The 24,220-nt window shown below is 34.8% G+C and overlaps 1 protein-coding gene across 1 annotated transcript in view; it reads right to left on the bottom strand.

Moving 5' to 3' along the window:
- Positions 1-5,512: 5,512 nt before the first annotated feature.
- LOC145095979 (uncharacterized) overlaps positions 5,513-24,220 on the bottom strand; it is a 37,747-nt gene continuing 19,039 nt past the window's right edge. Inside the window, exons 4-9 of the mRNA XM_079033779.1 lie at positions 7,935-8,051; positions 6,541-6,909; positions 6,212-6,295; positions 5,922-6,104; positions 5,574-5,833; positions 5,513-5,519 (exon numbers count right to left, since the gene is read on the bottom strand). Of these exons, the coding sequence (XP_078889905.1) occupies positions 5,513-5,519; positions 5,574-5,833; positions 5,922-6,104; positions 6,212-6,295; positions 6,541-6,909; positions 7,935-8,051 (1,020 nt within the window). The remainder of the gene's footprint in view (positions 5,520-5,573; positions 5,834-5,921; positions 6,105-6,211; positions 6,296-6,540; positions 6,910-7,934; positions 8,052-24,220) is intronic.

Here is a 24,220-nt window from a genome sequence, read left to right on the forward strand (position 1 = left end):
ATCCCTAATGCAAGCAAGCGTGTTTTATTTACTTGTTTTGTTCAGAGTTCTGTTAGTTCCTCTTTTTGGTTTATAGTTGCATATCAATGTGTGGCTCGACATGCTAGTTCACTATAAACAAAGCTCTGATACCAACCTGTCACACCCCCAAACCAGGCGGCGGAAACGTTTGGGGGCTGTCGTGACTCAATTGAATACCATAACATTGAATATATATGAAACGTAACAACATTCGTCACCATGCATTAATATAGTACAACCAGTAGAGTTTACATGAAGTACATTGTTTAAACATTACATTCCCAAAATAGATTGTTCGATTCGTACATAAATAAACTGCAAGCCATCACTGAATATGATTTCCTTTGATTCACTGGTTCCCTGAGAATACAAGTATTTTGAAAAACGTCAACATATGAAATGTTGGTGAGTTCATAAGTTGTATTTGAAAACAATGTTTCGTATCGTTTGAAAACCACCAGAAAATCCGATATTTTCTGAAAAGAGAAGTTTTTGAAAACGTTTGTGAAGATCCATAAGTATGCTTGTTTGTTTCTATACTTGTAAAAATTGTGCATTGAAGTTGTATGTATTTCGAATCTGTATGTATTGAAAAACCCTAGGAAAACCCGATGTTTTCCTAATTCTTTGAATTCCATGAATTTACATTGAAACCATTGCAACGCATGAAGTTATCATTACCAGACGACATTGGATTATGATTATCTGCTACAAACACGCGTTACACAAACGACTCGTCTATAGCAATACTAACGATCCCGTAGGCGTCGTCCGTACTAATCATGTTATCCAACCGCCCTGACTACGTGTAGTCCCACATCCGAAGAGAAAGAGGACACGAAGGCCTCGATGACTCCATTAGCCGGTTGGGGATAAAAAGGTACGAGGGGTCCCAGACCCGCCTCGCATAAAAGGCAGACTCTACTAGCGACACTAAAGGACCCTTGGGGACCAGTAGTCTACAAGCCATTGAAAGTCCGGTTACGTCGTGTCGGATCGGTAAAACCCAACACTTCGTAAGATTGAAGTCTTTGGGCCTTAAGATCAGGTCGTCGGGCTAGCTAGGCTCAACGAACAAGATTTTACACTTGTGGGGCCCAAAGATAGTGCGTAGACGTCTGTGCACATTCGCATGTATAATGAATTCCAAATCGTTAGTTGTATGAATCGTAGTGTTGTAGTATCGTAGTGTCGTCGTGTTAGTAGTTTCGGATTTTTATTGGTTCGAGACCGAACCAATTCGTTTAACAACGACTTTTGGTGTTGTAATGTATTGTATTTTGTCGATAGTCGTGGTACCATTATTTGGTCAAATTGCATGTATTGAATTAGTCTTGAAAATTTTCTGTTTTCAGCCCCTCCTTGTTTGTAAAATTTACTTTTTCAACCCTTTATTCAAATACTTTCCGGTTTGGTCCTTAAATCAATTTTCTTGACATTTTAACACCAAAAATTTTTGAAATAAATATTTTCCAGCATATTTTTCATAGAAAACAGCTTAAGTCCCTGAAATTTCAGTTTTCTCGGTTATAACCCTTCTTTTTCGCAAGTTTGACAATTTTGGCCGAAATTGTAAAATTTTTGCAACTTTGGTCCTTTTTAATTTAAAAAGCATTTTAAACCTTTGAAAAGGACTTGGATCACTTATGGTCCACTGTTTTACAGAAAATCACAGTTTTGGCCCTCCAAAACAGAAAAATTCGCATAATGGGCCTCATTGGGCCGAAATTGTCATTTTTAGCCCATTAAGCTTGAAATTTATATTTTTAATCCTCTAAATGAGTATATTTCCAGAAATTGTTTTATTGAAACTGTTTTGACACACTTCATCCCTCAGAATTCGTGATATGTCAATTTGGGCCCTTAATTTTGTATTTTTCACATTTTAGGCCCAAAATTTGTGTTTTTAGCCCAAAGAAAATTGTTACTAAACCACTTAGCTATTTTTCTTGAAACACTTGGTATGTAGAAATACATTTGATGCTAAAATCATTTAACATAAGATATATCTCGGTTTTGAGGGGTTTTATGGCTAGATCCAACATTATAGCATACAAAAGCATACATGTAAGCATGGAAATCATACAAGGCATACAAAACACATATAGATCTACACTTTCACTTGTATTCCCCCCCCCCCACAAAACTCATGAAAACAGAAAATAGGGGTATGAAGCTCACCTTGGGTGTGGGGGCTCGGTTTTGCAAAGAAAATGGAAGGAAAATGAAGTGATTTTCGGCCTTAGCACCCTTCCTTGGTAGATCTCGAGTTTGGTGACTTCTAAGGTGTATGATCACAATTTGGAATAGATTTAGAAGAGGTTTTTGATGGAATGAAATAGCTAGATCATATATATAAGTAAAAACTTACCTAAGATGATGAGTAACTTGCAAGATCCTCTTGAAAGCTCCTAATTTTCGAGATTTTTGGAGTGGGGAGGAAGGAGTGTTCTTGAGTGATCTAGAGAGAATTTGTGAGAGATTTGTGAATGTGTGTGTGTGTGTGTGTTTCGGCCGAGAGTGAGAGGGAGGAGAGAAGAGAAGTGATTTTGAAGTGATGTGCATGGAGATATGTGAGATATTTTGCATGGAAGTCCTTTGGATAACAATGATGTGGCACAACAAGTCAACTCTTCCATCCTCTTGGGCTTGTGCATTTGGGCCGAGAATTTGGAAAGAAAAGGAAAAATTTGGGCCTTTGCCCCTAAGCCCAACGTTAGTGTTAATCTTGAGTATGTTTTAAGTCTAAAGAAATGTGGTAGGATTTTCATATTTTTATTGGACTAGTTTAGGTTATTCATGTATCAAGGCTTTTAATTCTTTTCATTCTAGGTCCAACATAGCCCAAAATGTTGAAACAAATAGATGTGGGTCCAATTAGAGCCCATTTAAGAGTTCTAAACCCAAGATAGTCAAATTGGAAGTTTATTGGTCCATTAGGTCCAATAAGGAAGTTCTAGTCCAAAATGGACCTAAGTAAGAACTTCTAGGGTTTCTAATTGTTTGATGACTATTTGTAGTACTTGTATGATGTATTTGATTGAAGTTTTTGATTCACATTAGCTTGAATGTATAGTTTACAAGACACAAAATTTCCAGTTGTGACATCATCCCCCCGTTAGAGGGAATTTCGTCCCGAAATTCTGTTTGAAAGCTAGATTTGAGACTGCTAGAATAGGTGAGGGTACTTTTGCTTCATTTGGTCTTCGCGTTCCCAAGTGAATTCTGGCCCACGCTTCGCGTTCCACCGTACCTTCACGATTGGGATGCGGCTCTGTTTAGTACGCTTCACCTCCCTGTCCATGATTTCGACTGGTTCTTCGACGAACAGGAGATTCTCATTGATTTCGATTTTGTCAAGCGGAATGACAAGGGTTTCGTCTGATAGGCACTTCTTTAGGTTTGAGACATGGAACACGGGGTGTACACCGTTTAGCTCCGCGGGTAGTCGTAGTCTGTAGGCTACCGGACCTATTCGGGCGACGATTTCGAAAGGTCCAACGTATCGCGGGTTCAACTTTCCCCGTTTTCCGAAACGTATAACCCCTTTCCAGGGTGAGACCTTCAACAATACTCGATCACCGACCTGGAATTCTAAGGTTCTTTGGCTGTGACTACTCATTTTCAATACCGATAATTGTGCTCTACAATGATCACACAAATGGAATTATAAATAGAAGATATTGTATCTCTACTGATCAAAATTCATAGTTTAACCTTTTAAATTCGTAGTTGAACATTTTGAATTCATAGTCAAACAAGTTCATTTCATAGTCAAATTTCACTGACCGACATAACAATACTACAGAATGTACTTGTCTGCATTTCATAGTTGACCTTTTTGAATTCATAGTCAAACCAGTTCATTTCATAGTCAAATTTCACTGACCGACATGACAATACTACAGAATGTACTTGTCTGCATTTCATAGTTGACCTTTTTGAATTCATAGTCAAACCAGTTCATTTCATAGTCAAATTTCACTGACCGACATGACAATACTACAAAATGTACTTGTCTGCATTCCATAGTTGAACTTTTTGAATTCATAGTCAAACCAGTTTATTTCATAGTCAAAAAGAATTGTCCGTAATATGATTTATTCTATAAATGGGTGTCACTCATTATGAAAAAATTTAACTGAGAAAGTAACTCCGATTTAAAAGAATAAGAAGGCTAATGGCATACTGCAATTGTGGAGGAGAACGTATCGTTAGGATTTCGGGTACATCTAAAAACCTAGGAAGATTGTTCTACGCTTGCCCGTATTTGGTATCATGTTCTTACCGTCATTCAAATTTAAACCCTCGTGTTTACATCACACAAATTTATTTTCTTACTGTGGATATTAAATTTAACAGGGACCAAAATGCGGGTTTATCAGTTGGGTTGATGAAGAGAAGGACCAATCTTCTATGGTAATAGCTAAAGTAGCTAACTCTAATAAGCTCTTTCAATCAGAAAATAAGAAGTTAAAGATAGCGTTGGTTTGTAGTTGGGTGTTGTTCTTGGCAGTTCTTGTTTACAAGTTGTAAGCTTTTCAATATTGTTTTTATGGTTTTGAAGTTGTTAGGTCAATAAATTGTTGTATTTGTAACGTTAAAACAGATGTTGTGGTCGTTCTTATGTTGAATTTATTGATAAGTAATTAGTAGGTCATTAAATTGTTGTAATTGTCGTAACGTTATATTTTTTGTAAACTCTAAAGATAAACTAATAATGATAAACTAATAATGAAATCCAACATTAATTTGTATATACATTTATATAATCCAACTACAGAGGAGCAAGACTAGACCCCCAAATAATTTTTGCCATCCGGAGACGGAACTCTAAAGCTGCGTTCTTTGGGTCAATAAGAACACGTATTGGTTGACCTGAAACCAATTGCTCCATAAACATACAAAGAAAAACACCGCAATCTCCCAAATGACTACTTTGTTGGGGAACGTTTTCTTCATAAATGAATTGCATATTCAATGGAATCCTTGGGATGTTCCTCCGCGCCCAATACTTAATCTTGTCCAAATAATTTGCCACCCGACGTTCAAATTTGGAAAAGATTCCTTCGGATTGGAATTTTTCATAAGCACCTCTACCAAGACTGTCATAAATATGCACTTCCATTGACGCTAATCGTAGTTCCCCAAATAGCCAATGATTAGGGGATGAATGAATCGGCAATAAGACCTGTATAAGGATCAGAAAATAAAATTATGTTTATTTACATCACAATACAAAAACATAACAAAAAAACGATATTATTTTCAATATAAACTATTAAGTTTACCGTATCAACATCCCACCAAGCAACCATGAAGTTGGGGTATGTAGCAATACTAGCCATAAACGCCCTCCAGTCCTGTCCTTCTTCCAAAGCATGAGAAACAAAAAAATTTGGAGGCATTATTGTATGCCGGTCGCTCTCAAACCGTCTCTCCATCAAAAGTCGGTACCAAATGGTTATATGCTGCACACATGATACTTTTGTTATTGACTAAAAAACAATTAACTTTTAAAAGAATTAATTAATAATTTATTTACCGCTGACTCCAACCATCCGTCGTGTGTATGCCCAAACAATGAGCTCCAAAAATCTCTATCTAACACGAAATTAAACAAACGATGTTGCACATCGTATGAATGCAATACATAATTTTGGATGACATCCTCACCGCCTGCTACGTAAGGTTGCAGGCGCAACATGGAGAAGTCATGAGCAACACCAAAAACTGGAGGAGGAACGGGGCTTGTTGATTTCATACCAACCTTCTTTTTTGTTCTTCTTTTTTGTTTCGGTGTCGTGTGCAACTAAAAACAATATTCAAATGTTTAAATGTATATCTTTCAGATAATTCACATAAACATAAAATCATCAGTTTATAAATAAAACGAATACCTCGGTGTAAGGAGTGCATAAAAATTGTGATGGTTTTCGACTCCTAGGTTTATCGGGTGTAACTTCTTTGTCATCATCATCATCATGAAAATAATCTACATTTCCCATTATTATAAGTTCGTCTTCATCCGGCACATCATCATCAAATTTGTTCCCTGCATTGTCATTCCTCTCCTCCCACTCCTACATTAAAGATAATACTTTATACTTAATAACGAAATACACATAATTTAATAAGCAATAATATCTAAATAAACAAAATATTAATATTAATGTAACTATATAATAACCTCTTTAACTTCACTATAATCGTTTACATCACACACATCATCATCAAATTTGTTCCCCGCATACTGAGTACTCTCCTCCAACACCTACATTAAAAATATAATTTTTTACTTAATAACAAAATACACTTTATTAAAAAGTAATTATTAAAATCGTAAAGGTAACATCTATAACAACCTTGTCGTCTTGAGTATCACCAAAAACATTTTGAGTTGTATTGTTTTTATTCATCACTTCATCTTGCACAACCTATATTTTCAAATATAAAATATGAACACAGGTATTCATATATGTTAATAAAATTTAATAAATAATGTAGCGTGTAACTAACCTGTTCATCATAATTTCTTTGTGACACTGTCGGTTCCTCAAAAATAATGTCGTTCCAAAATTGTTCATTATTCACTTCTTCAAAAAAAACCTCTGTAGGTTGTCGGTTCATAAACACATGCTGCTCCAGTGCATGTAGCCGTTTCAACACCTCGTCTAGCTTGTGTTTCCCACTGCCCCGACCTCTACCATGAGAGCGACCACTGGACGACATACTAGACGAAGATTCGTCTTGTCTCCTAAAATGGTCCCGTACTGGGGATGGAACTGCTTTCCCTTCACCATATACATACTCTTGAAATGACATATAATAAAAAGATGTCATCTCACCATCACCCGGTAACATGTTTTGTCTTGGTGGTAGCCCCTCCTAAAAAATTAAACATATTAAAAATGCATATAAAACTATAATAATCAACTTTATTAATAATAAACGAAATATTTTTAAACCTGCATCTTTGACCAAATCTTGTCCACGTCAACCCATTTCAATTTTTTTGTTCCGCTCCATCTTTTCATCCGAGGCAAGTCTTTATTTTTTCTCAATGCAAATCCACATGCACGAACAGCCGGAATCATCTCATATATCCATATCTACAATTTTGTACAATTACAGTAATAAAAGTTAAAATTAAAATAAAAAAATATAACAATAAAACAATTTAAATATAAGAAAATTTTTATACCCTAATTGGAGCCATAAATTCTGAGACGGAATACTTTAAAGTTTGACCACGATCAGGAAGTGATAAATAATGATGTATCTTATTCCACGTATCCTCAAGGTCAACATAAGTAAAATCCCATAGATAGCTACCCCAAGCGAAGCTAACAAAACAAAAAAAAAAAAAATTGATTATTATATAAATTATAACTTTAATAAAATAGAACTTTTAACGTAAAGAAAATATACCTATTCTAGAGATCCAAATTCTCAGCCAAATAAAACCAATCTTGTGGCACCGGATCGTTAACTTCTTTGCCCAAAAAACCTTCACACAAAATGTATATCAAACATACTCTAACTGCATCAAGGTCGTCAAGTGCTAGGAATGTTTGATTTAAAATTAAACTTTTCAGGTCGCCGATTTTCACCGAACTATTAGTATGGTCCGGAAATAGCCGTTCACGCAGTAAACATCTTTTTTTACTGCTTATTAATTTTTCCGACCCTTTTCTCCCAATGTTTTTTGGATACTCCCCAAAATTGAAGCCAGTAATCAAACAAAACTCTTCCGGCCCATAAACCATTTTGGTATTGCCTACTCGAAAATATAAACGTTTTATTCCATCTGGAGATAAAACAGGGTCCGGCCGGATCTGATGAAGGAACATTTTATGAAACAATAAAGCGTCCCCTTGTAAACGAGGGACATCAATAAAATAGCCAAAGACGGTATTTCTGAAAATAGCACGTCGGGCATCATCTAAAACTTCAAAGACTTCCCATATGTTACCGCCAGAGCCTTTTAGGTTCGCAAAGGCTTTCGTATTCATTAAACTAAAATCATGCTGCAAAAAAAAAAACACAAAAACAAATTAGATAACTAAAAAATATATTTTTTTTTTTAAATATATGATTACGAACTGCAAATACTTTCTTAATTACTAATATATATTTCCGATAAAAAAACAATAACATACACATATAAAAACAATTTTCCAAGTTATACAACAAATATATTTACGATAGAAAACAATATCATACATAATTATATAAATATTTTCAACTTAAACATTTTTTCAACTTAAACAAATTTTCAACTTAAACAACAAATATATAAACAATTTTTATCTTTCTAATTAAAACTAACATTATATAACCATATAAACAAAAAAATTTAAAAATAAAACGACAACCAAACTAACAATTTTGCAAGTTATACGACTACTTTATACAAAATTTTCAACTTATACGACAAATAAAAACAATTTCTAACAATATATATACGACAAATTTTCAACTTATACAAATGTTATACTTATACGACAAATATATATACAAACGACTATTTTGCAGTTTATATAAACAATTATAGGATAAAAATTTACAAGATTTCAGGTTATACAACAACTAAAAAAACTACAAAAATAACAAATTGTAAACATTATCTACGCAGTCTCTACTTGTCTTTACTTGCATTTAAACTTCAAGTATACTAAAACTATCAAACACATCAAAATTACCCTTTTTTAACACAAAATAATACAACAATTGATAAAAAAAAAAAAAAAAAAAAAAAAAAAAAAAAAAAAACCTTTAAACATTAAAAGAGTTAAAATCTAACCATATTTGCGGAATTATTGACATAATCCTCCATTTTCTTCAAAAACTAGCCAAAATTCCGAGAGAAGCCCAAAGTTAAAGAGAGTTTTTGTGTAGAAAATGGTGAAAAATGAAAAAAAAAAAAACGTTTTTATACCTAAAAATCACCCATTTCGCAGATGGGACCTTCTCATCTGCGAAATGGGTGGCTATATATGTAATCTCGATTTTTTTTGGCTATTTTTGTAATGCAATTAGTGTAATTGGCTATTTTTGTCATTTTCTCTAAAACTTTTACACATAAAGAGGATGCTTATTGCTTACTGTTTATTCCCATCACAATAAGCTAAGTTTAAGTATTTTGATTGGAATCTTTTAAGTATTTTGATTGAAATCTTTAAAAATCAGCTTATTGTGGTGGGGATAAGTTAAATAAGCTAATTTTAATAAACATTCCTCCGTTTCTTAAAGCTTATTGCTTATTCTCACCACAAACACTTTTGCAAAGCACTCAAGTATCAACTTCATTAACATCAAACCCAAACCCAATTTAAATTAGTTTTTGTAAGTTTATCTTAACTCTTAAGCCCCGATGCAAGGAAAAGGCACCAAAGTTTTTCACAATACATCTTGCACTTTCACACAACCACTTGGCAAAAAACATTGCGTTATCTGCATAGGAAAAGAATAAGAGATAGTCAATTCATTTCTTCCAACCTTGGCTCCATGAAAAACATCTTTAGAAATTGACCCATCCAAAACTACATGAATCCCTTTCATAGAAATGATAAATAAAAATAGAGATGATAGATCAGCTTGTTCAACGCCCTCTTTATTTGGAATTAGGAAATCAGGGATCAAATCCACTAATGTTATTCATCACGAAAATAACTTTTAAAGAACTTTATCCAAATAATCTCAACGAGGGGAATCAAAAACCTTCTCAAAATCAACTTGGAAGACCATATGATTCTTTTTATGCTCTTTGTGCCATTCGATAACTACATTTGAAATTAATGGGCCATAAACTTTGATAGCCTTTAATAAAGGCATTGTTATATGCATATTACATCACCAATAATCTCACATAAGCCGTAAACCAAAAGTTTGCCAATAAATGCGTTTTGACAACTAATGAGGCTTGTAGGTTGATCGTCTTTGAGAAAATTAAATCTTCAACTTTTAGGGCAAGTGCTACAAAATAAAGATTTCTCCCGTTCAAAATAATACTCGACTCTTAGAATAATTTCATCACCAAATAACTACATTCTCTAAAGAAAACAAGAAAAGGTTAATAGGAAGAATTGGGTTCCTGACGTTTTATTATGATTGAAGAACCATTGAAAATATATACATGAATATTGCTTGAATAGCAAGTAAAAATAAAATAAGGAAACTAGATTAGTAGACAAAATAGAATAAGGAAACCAAATCAAAATCAATATTCTTTACTCCCTCAAGATGGATCGTGAAGATCTTGAACACCCATCTTCTCAAGTAAGGATCGAAAACGAGTTGTTCCACGAGGTTTGGTAAGAATGTCTGCTACTTAATTGGCGGAGCACTACAAGAAAACAACCTTTTAGCCTAAGAACTCACTTTTAGAGAGGACATATTGTCGCTAATAAAATTTTGAAAATCTCTTTTTTTTTTTCCCGACGACAATTTGCATATAAAAGATAAGTGGAAATTTTTTGCAGGTAACCGTGTTTTTTATATACTTTTTGAGACAACATCTTGCAGCTGAAATTTAGGCGTCATTTTAAATATTTTAGTATATTTGTAGCAACATTATATTTTTTAGTTAGAGACAAATTTTTATCGCTAAATATAGAATTTATATTATATTTTTTTAATGATCTAAATGGGATATGTTGGGCTTTAGTCGACATCCAAGTTCCATCCTTCGTTCTCAAAAAAACCCTTATACCCTTTGTTTGTGCCTCACGTGCACCTATGACCTCTTTTCCGGCGTCCGCTCACCTATACGGCGTCTTCCCCCCTTCAGCGTCTCTTTCACTTTCGATAAGCTCTCTCACCCTTCTTTTTTATATGTATTTTAAATACGCTGCTACATCTGGATTTTTGAAACAATGCTTTCTGCTTCTAGTTCTCTATTATATTTTCCAAGTATCCATAACCTTTAAATGCCAAATCAATCCCACATGTCCCAAATTTCTTCCCGTCTCCATCATCCCTTAATTTTATGTGATATTCCCACACAATGGTTGATTCTGAAATTAGGGTTGTTGTAAAATTTTATAAACATAATCTTAAGCTTGAGGAATTGTCTATGAGGTTTTGAATCATTGTTGGCCATTGGTTTTGGGTTTTGAAGCAAAATTTGAAGTTTGACTAAAATTTGAAAAAACACTAGAAATTAGTAAGTACTCACCAATGATTGTTGTTGATTGTCTTATTGTTCAAAAGTGAAAAACTACAGCAACAAAGGAGAAATAGAACTGGAAGTTAATTCTTTTTCTTTTTCAAGAGTATGTATGCATGTATTCGTGAGTTTTTTCTTTTATTTTTAAAAAAGTCAAAACCAATTTTATTTGAATATAGGCACAATCAGACCATCGTCTTTGTTAAGAAAGTCAAAAAATAACTCACATAATATTATCATAAAAAGCTTCAAAGCAGGAGGTTAATGTCACATTAAAAAGATAGTTAAATCAAATTATACAACACTTAAATTTGTTGAGTAATTGATGCATACTTATCAAAATTTTGGTTTAAAGCAGGTGGTTAATGTTATATTAAAAAGATAATTAAATCAAATTACCCGACTCTTAATTTGATTAAGTAATTGATGCACACTTGTCAAAACTTTTGGTTTTAAACATTCTGATGTATAGTTTATATTTGATGAGGGTACACTACTAGAAAATTGGATGAATTCCTACGGAAATTAGTGACGGAATTTTTCCATCGGAAATTAGTGACGAAATTCCGACGGAATTGTGACAAATATAAAAACCCTAATTTTAGTGACGGAATATTGACAAAATAGCGACGAAAATAAATTCCGTCGGTGACTACCGACGGCATACATCAATTACTAATAATGACTAGGCCTAACAATTGGGTTGGGTTCGGGTTGGCGAGTTGGCGGGTCAGAAAACATAAACTCAACCCAACTCATATAATATATGGGTTGACGGGTTGGCGGGTCACGGGTTGGTGGGTTGGAAACCTCAACCCAACCCAACCCATATACCCGTTTAAGTATATGGGTTCGTTGGTTTACAAGTTAATGGGTCAAACCCAACCCATATAACTCGTTTAATAAACAAGCAACACATTTAAAAAAAAATGAGGTTTTTTCAACTTAAATTCATAAAATGATTAATGTAATTAACATAAAAAAAAGGTTTTAAACATAAATTCATAAAGTCAATAACATCCAAATAAAAATGAAAAATGAAAACATTCATTGAAAATGGATGTGTTCTTTGTTCGTGACTCGTGAAAATAACGACATGTATTTTTTTTTCTTTTTCTGATTAACGAACCGCAAATGCAGATTAGTCACATACGAATACTGAAGGAATACAATTATACATAATATTACGAATATGGATGGAAATCAAATTTCATTAATAATTAAGTATATCATTTTTTTAAATGTAATATATATATATATATATATATATATATATATATATATATATATATATATATATATATATATATATATATATTGGTGGGTTGACCCGCGAACCCAAACAGATAACCCAACCCAACCCATAAAACAAACGGGTTGGTGGGTTGGCGGGTCAAAAATCTAAACCCAAACCCGTCTATTTTCGGGTTGGGTCAATGTCGGGTTACGGGTTGGGTCAAGAGTTGCCGCCCCAAATATGGACGTCACTATCCGTCGAAAATTCATAACAAATTCCGTCGGTAAGATTTACCTACGGGCTTTTTACGACAAACCTAATTTCGTCGGTATTCCGTCGGAAATAGGCTTTAGCGACGGATTTTTGACGAATATGGTCGTCGGAAATTGCCCAGTTTTCTAATAGTGGTAGTAGATTTTATTGTTCGTTTTTAATATATTTTTCTGCCTAATTATAATATTTACAAACAACATTGTTCTAAATTTATTATGCTTATGGTTGTTACATACATTATCTAACTTATAATAATAGAACAGTATGGATATTGATAAAAGTTGCATTACATTGGAATCGCAACTCTAATGAATTCTGGATGGTCTTAATAACTTCATTGATATTGCCAAGGAACATGTCGACAGTAATAGAACAATATGTCGTTTCACACGTTGGATAGAATACATGCCCATATATAGGAAAGGAAAGGGTTTCAACAGTCATATCAACACATAGATTTTTCATGGTGAAGTAGACGCTCCGGTTTTAGATGAGGTAGGTCCAATGATGAATGAGATTGTTGATGCCCTCAATGACATTGTAGGGGCGCAAAATACAAATGAAGGAAATTCTGATGCAAAAAGAGGTGGTGTAGACAATGAATTTGTAGAAGTGTTTGAGGAGACTGAAACAAAGTTGTACCTTGGTTGTACGTCATTTTCCACTACAAGGATCGAGCCCTATGGAGACGACACTTATCCAGAGGACAGGTCGTCGGTAAAACGTTTTCCAACTTTGACCATAAACGTTATCCCGACAAGAAGTCGTAAGTATAGACCGGTCGGGAAGGGGCAAAAAACTGGCGGTATGTCCAATACCTATGCAGACGAGATGTCGTCTTTATAAGATATTAAAAGAATATTTTCGATTTATTTATATTCTTTGTGACAGAAAATAAAAACGTCGTCGTTTTCGTCCACCTATGCCGACAACATGTTGTCGGTATAGGTTGTTAAAAAAATATTTTTGATATATTTTTAATCTGTGTCGTGGAAAAGTAAAACGATGTCGTTTCCTACTCCTATACCGACCGACGACTTATCATCCGCAAAATGTAGGACCGATCCATGTGAATATCTGTCCAGAGAATATGTTGTCGGGAAAACTATTTCTTTTATTTATTTATTTTTTTAATGATGTAAAATGGGACGACGTCGTTTCTCCTTTACCTATACCGACAACTTATCGTCGGTATAGGGTTTCCCGGTAACAAAACTCGTATCAACGTTCATTTTGCAGTCACACCTGCACCTCGTTTTTCCTCTCAACCTTCTACAACGCAGGGCGATTTCCGGCCACTCCGCATCATCGGCAACCTAAAGGTAAGTTTCTTGGTCCTTGATTTCTTCTTAATTTGTTGTAGCTTGAGTTTTTTTTCCGATTTTGGGGTATTTGTTTCCGGTTGTTGGAGCTCTAAATCACAGCCGGCCGACAACAAGCTTCACCACCGCCGGAGAAAACGATTTCCGGTTATTGTGCTATCTTCACCACGGATTTTGAGGTAATTTTTTTGTTTTTTTCCAGCTTAACACAGTGTGTACATGAGTGAATGAAGTTTATGATTTTCTTTTCTTTCAATACACCATGATATATAATTTTTCTGATATTTTGTTTGGTTGATTGTTTATATATATATATATATATATATATATATATATATATATATATATATATATATATATGCATTTTGAGGTATGAAAATGTGTTTTGACATGAAAATGAAAATGAAGTTAGGCATGATTTGTTTATGCTCATTGTGATGTATTGCCATGAAAATGAAATTAAGAATGATGTTTGATTTTGTATTTAGATGTATACATTTGTATGAAAGTGAAATTTGATGTCTAAAATATAAGGTGCTATAAGGTATGATTGTATGGAATTTGATGAAAATTGGAATTGTATGTTTGATTTTGATTTTCTATGATGTTTGATTTTGTCTTTAGATGTATACATTTGTATTGTGTGTCTAAAATGAAATGAAAATTAGAACTGAAAGAATGATTACATGATATTTATGTTTAATAGTTTGAGTGTATATGAGATGAAGTGATAAAGTTCTTAATTGATAAGTTATAGTTTTTGTAATTAGATGCTATTGTTTATATTGTAAAGTGTTTAATTTGGTTAGTGACTTAATGTTGGTCATTACGACTTTAGCTTAATTAGGTTATTAATAGCAACGTACTTTTAGTAATATTAAATTAATTATAAAGTAAAGTTGAATTAATTTAAAAAAAACAGTAAAAATAAAATATTAAATTAATTGTAAAATCAAATTAAATTAGCTTTCTTCACACGTATATAATAATAATAATAATAATAATAATAATAATAATAATAATAATTGAAATATTTTTAGAGTATTATTATAAAAAAAAGTTGATTTATTTTATAAAAAAACAATTTCAGCAGAAATCTGTCGGTTGATTACTGACGGAATGTAAACGAAATACTAGACTTTCGCCATCCGTCGGTATTACGGCAGTAATCACCAACGGATTTCCGACGGAATTGTTTTTTTAAAAAATAAATCAACCTTTTTTATAATAATATTTAAAAAATGTTTCAATTATTTTTATTATTAGCATTATTAATTGTGTAATTCTTTCTTTTTAAAATTATATATATATATATATATATATATATATATATAAAATTCAATTTACTAATTACTATACTATAAGTAATTTTGTTATTACTTATAATTATGGAATTATAAATTATCAACGTAAATGTTGTTTTAGGAAATAAGTAAACCTTTTTTATTAATATTATTATAAAAATAACTCAATTATTATTAATAATAGTAATTAACTATTAACTTTTATAATTAAAATATTATTATTATCAACCAAATAAATCCACATTTTTATTAGTATTAGTATTTAAAAATAGTTTAATTACTATTAAAAATATTAGTAATTAAAATAATTATTTACTTATTTAATTAAAATAATATTATAATTATTATTAATTACTATTTTTCATAACTATTAGTATTAGTAAATAAATAATCATTTACTTTTTTAACGAAAAAATGTAATTATTATTATTAACTACTATTTATCTAGTTATTGGTCGGCTCGGTTTTAAGGCAGGGCAAGACGTACAGTCGCACAGGGCTCCGAAAAAAAATAGGGCCCGAATTTTAATTAAATTATATATTTAATAACTAAACATTTATGAATTTATTCAAGGTTTTACATAAAGTGTAGGTAGCCCAATTGGCATAAGCGCATTCTATATTTTGAATCAAGTGTAGGTTGTTCAATTCTTGTGCACAACATTTTGATGTTTGAAATTCAAGTTACAATTTTTGCCATTACTTTATGCTATATATTTTATACTCAACTCCTCCTTACAATATGTTTAACAAATCAATTTTCAGGCGTTACATAATTAACCCTTGAACTTTTTATAAAATTTCATATGTTCCTTTTTAGTTAATTTATTTAGGTCCCTATTTTTTCTTCTTAGCACAGGACCCTTAAAATCTTCGAGCTGGCCTTGGTTATTGGTAGTAATAATAATAATAATAATAATAATAATAATAAAATATAGTATTGATGTATAATAATGGTGTGAGGAAGATAAAGCCATAAAAACCATGTTTAGTCATCAAAAACTTGAAAATAAGATTTAAAATGTTGGTCCCGAAGGTGTACATGAAAGTACGTATGTGTATATCAGCTATAATTTATAAAATGTGTACTTATTGATGTATTATATGTGTGTGAGAAAAAGAAATCAGAAAAATCGACGTATGATGCTCGAAAAGTGAAAAATTAAACAGGTCCGTCGAAAATCCGTCGGTAGTTACTAACGGATTAGCGATGGCTAATGATATTCTGTTGGTAATTACCGACAGAATTCCGACGGACCTGTCTTATCTTTTGACATTTCGAGCACCATACATCATTTTTTCTGCTTTGTTTTTCTCACACATATATTATACATCAATTACTATATGTGATAACTAGAAAATTTTGGGTAAAACTATCACAACCCCGAACCAGACGGCGGAAACGTCCGAGAGCTCGCGTGACTCAAATTGAATATCATCACAATGAATATACATGAAACATAACATAAACTTCACCATGCATTAATACATTACAACTGACATTGTTCACATCAAGTACATTGTCTAAATATTACATATTCATATCATAAATAGTTTGAAAGTTTTCAAAAGCATAACACCCTAACATACTTGGTACTACTCCTCAGCTTACCTGTTACCTGAGAATACAAGTTATTTTGAAAAACGTCAACATATGGAATGTTGGTGAGTTCATAAGCAGGGTTGTTTTGAAAATGTTTGTATAGTTTATAAAACCCAGAAAATCTGATATTTTCTGAAAAGACAATTGTTTATACCAAAGTGTGAAGATCCATAGTTTTGTACATGAGTGATTTCAAAGCGTGTATAAATGAAAAGTTTTGCATGATAATTATTGAAAAGTACGAGTGGATGGTGTTGATCTCCTCGGAAAACCCGATGTTTTCCGATAACATAATATAATATAATTGTTTCGAATTGTTATGCCATTACAACGAATGATTATAATTTTCCTTGTTACTCGGATAATGTTGGATTTATTTATGTGAGTCGTTATAACCATGCATGATAATGACTAGTTCGTATGTCTTGGCTTTCTAACGAACGCCAGAATTGATCTTAAGATTTTGTCACCCTAGACTGGGCGAGTTTAACTGTAGCGAACAGCTGAGGTGTGGGGGAGTCACCCCTATATAGATCTATATACAAACTCTCGCTCTCCCTCCAGGTGACTTTGATTATAACTACAGACTACAAACAACCCATAAAGGTGCCGCTCGTTATTACTCACTGAATCCAAATTGAATTTGATTACCATTTATTAACGACCTGTATTTGTTTACTTAATTGAATGTAAGCCTAACAAACGAGGAGAAGAGGATTACAAGGTCCTGCTAATTCTGTGTATTATTTAAGGCTGTTCGGTATACGAAGGACACGTTGGCCCATTTCGCATTTGATTTATTTGGACCTTACTAGCAATGCTAATGGGCCACTGAGGCCCAATAGCACTTGAAAGTCATTAAGGGTCCCTTAAGCATATAATTGGGTCAAAAGAGGCCCAATAAACATTTATTTTTATCGTTGGGCTCAAAAGTTATGTTAATGGGTCACGAAGAATCAATAAGCATGATTTGAGACTTTCCAGCCCAAAGATTTGAATATTTACTTGTTTTAGGTATAGTATAATTTTCGGAAAGTTTGATTGAACAATTGTTAATTTTGTATCGGCACAAGGTCGGTCGGTTGTTTATAACGATATTTGGAATTATACGTATATTCATCTTTCTATTTTCATGAGTTGTAGTTTGGTATTTTTGACTCAAATATCTTAATAATACAATAAGTTGTTCAAAATACTGGTTTGACCTTTTCATCCCTTCTTTAATAAAAATGACAATTTTAGTCCCTTATTTTATTTTTATTTTTTTTAAAAAAAAAAGACATTTTAGGCCCTTAAACCATTTTTTTGACCCATAGACTTGTTTAAGTGATGTTTTTAGTTCAAAATTTATTCTTTGGCAGTTTCAGCCCCTCCAGTAAACAGTTTTTCAGTTAAATCCCAAACTTTTCGAAACTTTTACAATTTTGGCCAAAAATCCAAAAAGTTTACATTTTTTTATCCTTGTTTGGAAAAGAAATCCTTTTAACCCCTAAATTAGTTTTGTTTACCGTTTAACCCCCTGTTTTTATAAGTTTACCATTTCAATCCCTTGAAAATCATATTTTTCGCAATTTTTTTGACTCTATGCGTCGAAAAGCCCAAAAATTGGTCCATTAAGCTACAAATTACATTTCTAGCCCTTTAAAGAGTATGATATTCATAAAAACATTTATTTTTACTATTTTGACTGTTTTAGTCCTTAGGAAAACCGTGAATGACAACTTTCAACTCAACTTTTGTTTATTTGACAAATTAAGCCCAAAAATGAGTTTTATGTTGCAATATGTTTATTATCACCTCAGAGGGTAATTTTTCTTGACTTGTTTAGTGTAATATATCTTAGATCATGTTTATCTTCCTCCTAGAGCTATAGATCTCGAGATTTCTTTCATTTTTGTTACATATTTACCACATAAATACATGAAATCACACATAACATACACATACACATAGATCTACACATTTTACTTGTATTCTCCCCCATAAAACTTAGGAAAACCGAAAAGAGAGGGGTATGAACTCACCTTTGCTTGTTGTTTTCGATTTGAAGAAGAAAAGGGAAGAGTTTGTTGCTATTTTTCGACCATAGCAAGCTTTCTTGGGTTGATTTCAATCTTAAGAAGCTTCTAAGGAGTAGATCATGAAGATTGTATAAGTTAGGAAGAAGTTTTGATGAAATAAAGAGACTAGGTTATGGATCTACACAATAACTTACCAATGATGATGATCCTTATGGAATAACCTCCTTGTATTGCCCTAAATCTCGAAATTTTTTGATGAAGAAGAGGAGATATGTTGGTGTTCTTGAGAGAAAACTTAAGTGATTTGTGTGTGGGTGTTCTTTCTTTTGGGCCGAGAATTAGGACGAAGAAAGGAGAAGAGAGAGGTGAAGGGATGGTGCATGGAGACATGTGATGTTTTGCATGGAAATCCCATAGGTAATAAGGAGGTGGCTAATCCTCCTTAATCCTCTAATTTCCTTTTTTTCTACTTGGGCCGAGAGATAAGAAGAAGATAAAAGGATTTGGGCCTTTAGTGCTTAAGTCTCCTAATGTGAAGCCCAAGTTAATGGTTTTCGGCCCAATGGGCCCTTAAGAGGTTTTATGGCCCAATTAGGTTAATTAGATTTGTTATGGCCCAATAAGGGTTTTTTATTTCATGCTAGGCCCATTATGTCCCAAAATGTTAAAATAAATGAAAGTGGGTCCAATTAGAGCCCATTTAAGAGTTCAAAGCCCAAAATAGTCAAATTGGAAGCTTATTGGTCCATTAGGCCCAATAAGGCAATAAGAAAATCCTAGTCCAAAATGGACTTAAACCGGGATTTTTTGGGTTTCCATCTTTTGTTGCCTATTTGAATGTTTATATAAGGTATTTGATGGAATTTTGTTGTCATTGAATAAACACCATACATGTTTTCTAGTTTTAGCTACCATGTCTTTCTTTGTTAAGTGTTTACAACGTATCAGAATTCCTAGTTGTGACATCATCCCCCTATTAGAGGGAATTTCGTCCCGAAATTCTTTTTAAAGCTAGATTCGAGAATTCGAGAATAAGTGAGGATACTTCTGCTTCATCTGGTCTTCGCGTTCCCATGTGAATTCTGGTCCATGTTTTGCGATCCACCGAACTTTGACAATCGGAATGCGACTTTGCTTAGTACGCTTCACTTCCCTGTCCATGATTTCAACTGGTTCTTCGATGAACAGGAGATTCTCATTGATTTTGATTTCTTCTAATGGAATGACGAAAGTTTCGTCGGATAAGCACTTCTTTAAATTGGAAACATGGAACAGGGGGTGTATAATGTTGAGCTTAGCGGGTAGTTGCAGTCTATAAGCCATTGGACTGACTCGGGCAAGAATCTCGAAGGGTCCAATGTATCGTGAGTTTAGTTTTCCCCGTTTCCCAAAACGAATCACCCATTTCCAGGGGGACACTTTTAACAACACTCGATCCCCCGACTTGAAATTCCAAGGGCTTTTGATGTTTATCAGCATAGCTTTTCTGTCTATCTCGTGATGCTTGTAGTCGGGCTCTGATCTGAATTATCTTCTCGGTCGTTTCGCGTATGATTTCTGGTCTCGTTAATGCATTGCCTGGTGTCTGTCCTCTTGCTAGCTGAGTCTCACCTGTGATACTTGAGTGATAATTGTTGTTGTACGAGAATTCGATCAAAGGTAAGTGGTTATCCCACGACCTTCCAAAGTCTATCACACAGGCGCGAGCATATCTTCAAGCGTTTGAATGGTTCGCTCGCTTTGACCATCCGTTTGTGGGTGGTAGGCAGTGCTCATGTCCAGTTGTGTTCCCATAGCTTTCTGAAGCGATTGCCAAAAGCGTGAAGTAAACCTACTATCTCTATCTGAGATGATAGATAGTGGCACTCCGTGGAGTCTCACGATTTCCTTGATATAGGTCCTTGTCAATCGTTCCATCTTGTATGACTCTTTTTTTGGCAGGAAAGAGCGGATTTTGTCAACCTCTCAACTATTACCCATATGGTATCCAAACCATCAGCTGTATTGGGTAGTTTGGTCACAAAGTCCATAATAATCCTTTCCCATTTCCACTCGGGAATTACTGGTTGTTGTAGTAATCCTGATGGCTTCTGATATTCCACATTTACTTTAGCACACGTGAGGCACTTGCTAACATAAGTGGCAATTTCTACCTTCATGTTGGGCCACCAATAATGTTGCTTGATATCCAAGTACATTTTATCTGAACCCGGATGGATGGAGTATCGTGTCTTGTGGGCTTCATTCATGACTACTTCTCTAAATCCCCCAAGTTTAGGGATCCAAATGCGGTTCATGAAATAATATGTTTCGTCCTCCTTCACTTCGAAATTCTTATCCATTCCACATAACGCTTCTCTTGTTTTGTTTTCTGCCTTCATGGCATCGAACTGGGTTGCTCTCATTTGCGAGGTCAGGTGGGATTGAATGGTTATGGAGAGAGTCTTCACACAACGATTCGAGTATTCTTTCTGACTCAAGGCATCAGCTACCATGTTAGCCTTACCTGGGTGGTACTTCATTTCACACTCATAGTCATTTAGCAGTTCAACCCATCTTCGTTGCCTCATGTTCAACTCTTTTTGATTTAAAATGTGTTGGTGACTCTTGTGGTCCGTGAAAATGGTGCACTTGGTACCATAAAGGTAGTTCCTCCAAATTTTCAAGGCGAAAACCATAGCTCCCAATTCGAGATCATGGGTTGTATAATTCACCTCATGTGTCTTTAATTGTCTGGACACATAAGCTATCACCTTCCCACGCTGCATAAGCACACAGCCTAAACCTTGATTTGATGCATCATAGTAGACTACGAAGTCCTCTATTCCCTCTGGTAGTGATAGTACCGGTGCACTGCAAAGTGCTTGCTTCAGAGTTTGGAATGCAGCTTATTGCTTATCCTTCCATTCAAAGGGTACACCCTTTTGCGTAAGCAAGGTAAGTGGCTTGGCTGTTTTGGAGAAGTTCTGAATGAACCTCCTGTAATAGCCTTCGAGACCTAAATATTGACGAATTTATGTGGGTGTCGTTGGGATCGCCCATCCTTAAATGGCTTTGACCTTAGAAGGATCCACATGTATCCCTTCCTGACTAACAACATGACCCAAAAAGTTCACACTACGGAGCCAGAACTCACACTTAGAGAGTTTTGCGTATAGCTTTTCCGTTCTTAGGGTTTCTAAGATTTTTCGGAGATGTCGGCCATGCTTCTCTTCGCTTCGAGAATAGACTAGAATATCGTTGATAAAAACGATGACAAAATTGTCGAGGAATGGTTAGCAGAGTCGATTCATTAGGTCCATGAATGCGGCAGGGGCATTCGTTAGACCAAAGGGAATTACGACAAATTCATAATGTCCATAACAAGTTCGGAAAGCGGTTTTGGGGATATCCTCTTCCCGGACTTTGAGTTGATGGTATCCGGATCGCAGATCTATCTTAGAGAAGTAACTTGCTCCTTGGAGTTGGTCAAATAGATTGTCGATTCACGGAAATGGATAGCGATTTTTGATAGTGAGGTTATTTAGTTCTCTGTAGTCAATACACATCCTAAAGGAACCGTCTTTCTTTTTAACGTAGAGAACCGGAGCTCCCTAGGGTGAGAAACTGGGTCGGATGAATCCTTTGTCCAAAAGTTCGCTGAGTTGGCTGGACAGCTCTTGCATCTCTGCAGGAGCCAATCTATAGGACGATTTGGCGATGAGTGTAGCTCTTGGCATGAGATCAATTCGGAACTTGACTTGTCTTTCTGGGGGTATCGCCGGAAGATCTTCGGGAAAGACATCCGGAAACTCGCAAGCCACTGGGATGTCTCGAATATTGACCTCTTCTTTGGACTTATCCATAATATGAGCCAGAAATGTGAAGTCCTTCTTTCGTAGATACTTATGTGCCTTAATGCACGAGATAAGGCGAATGTTCGTGCTGGGTTTGTCTCCATATATAATTAGGGTTTCGAGATTTGGGAGGTGAAGGCGAACGGCCTTCTTGTGACACATAATTTCAGCATGGTGGGGGCTTAACCAGTCCATGCCGATAATCACATCAAAACTCCTAATGGAAACAAGCATTAAGTTTATTTGAAAGACGTGTTGGTTTAAGGTTAGGGTACATCCGATGTAGATTTCCCCAGTGGATTCTGTTTTCCCATTAGCCATTTCCACCGTAAAGGTTTCATTGAGCTTCTAGGGTTGCTATTTTAACATGTGTTTGAATCTATTACTCACAAAGCTTCGTTCTGTCCCGGTATCAAAGAGGATGCATGCATAAGTGTGGTTTAGGAGAAATGTACCGGTGACAACAGCGGGATCCTGAACCACTTCTCCCTGACCCATGGTCAGCACTCTTCCTGTTCCTCCATTCCCAGGGTTGTTGTTGTTGGGGCAGTTTCGACGGAAATGCCCAGTCTTTCCACATCCATAATAGGTGTGGCTTGGTCCTACATTGTTGCCGCTGTTGTTGGTGTTGTTGTTGTTGTTGCGGTTGTTGTTGTTGTTGTTTCCTTGCTGCTGGTTCTGGGGAGGATAGGTCCTGCAATATTTTGTCGTGTGACCCTTTCGATTGCAACCAGTACAATAAATCTCCATGCATTCTCCATTATGATGGATACTGCACTTGTTTCACTTTGGGAGATTCCCGGAATACTGCCTAGGGGCACTAGGAGTAGCTGAGACTGGAGCATGTGGTGTGGAGGGAACTTGGGTGGTTGCAGCATTGACTGTCACTGTTTGTTGCTTCTTTGACGACTCTGAGCCTTGTCGTCCCTTTCTCTTGTTACTCTTTCCTTTCTTGTTGTCACTCTCTTTCTTGCCTTCAGTTTCCCGTGGCTTCTCGCCCTTCTTGTTGTTGTGGTCGTACAGTTTCTTTTCCAACCTCTTGGCACCGTCGAAGGTTTCAGGATTTGCAGCTATCTCATTTCCTTGAATTGGGGAGGTTAATCCCCATATGAATCGTTTGATTTTCTTTCCCTCTGGAGTAATCATGCCAGGGCACAACAGTGACAGTTCGCTAAACCTTGATATGTATGCATCAATGTCAGAGTTTCGGACTGTGAGATTCCATAACTCTTGCTCCATTTTCTGGATTTCGTCTTGCAGGCAGTACTCGGCCATCAGCATTTCTTTCAACTCCGCCCATGGCATGGCGTTGGCTACGGGAAGAGTCATGGCTTCTACGTGTCCATTCCACTAGGTGAGAGCTTGGTCAACGAATTTGCATGCGGTAAATTTCACTTTCATCTCCTTGGGGAATTCGCATATTTTAAATACCG

This window comes from Lactuca serriola, chromosome 3 (assembly GCF_051521515.1).
Source record: "Lactuca serriola cultivar US96UC23 chromosome 3, Lser_US96UC23_V15, whole genome shotgun sequence".
Taxonomy (NCBI): domain Eukaryota; kingdom Viridiplantae; phylum Streptophyta; class Magnoliopsida; order Asterales; family Asteraceae; genus Lactuca; species Lactuca serriola.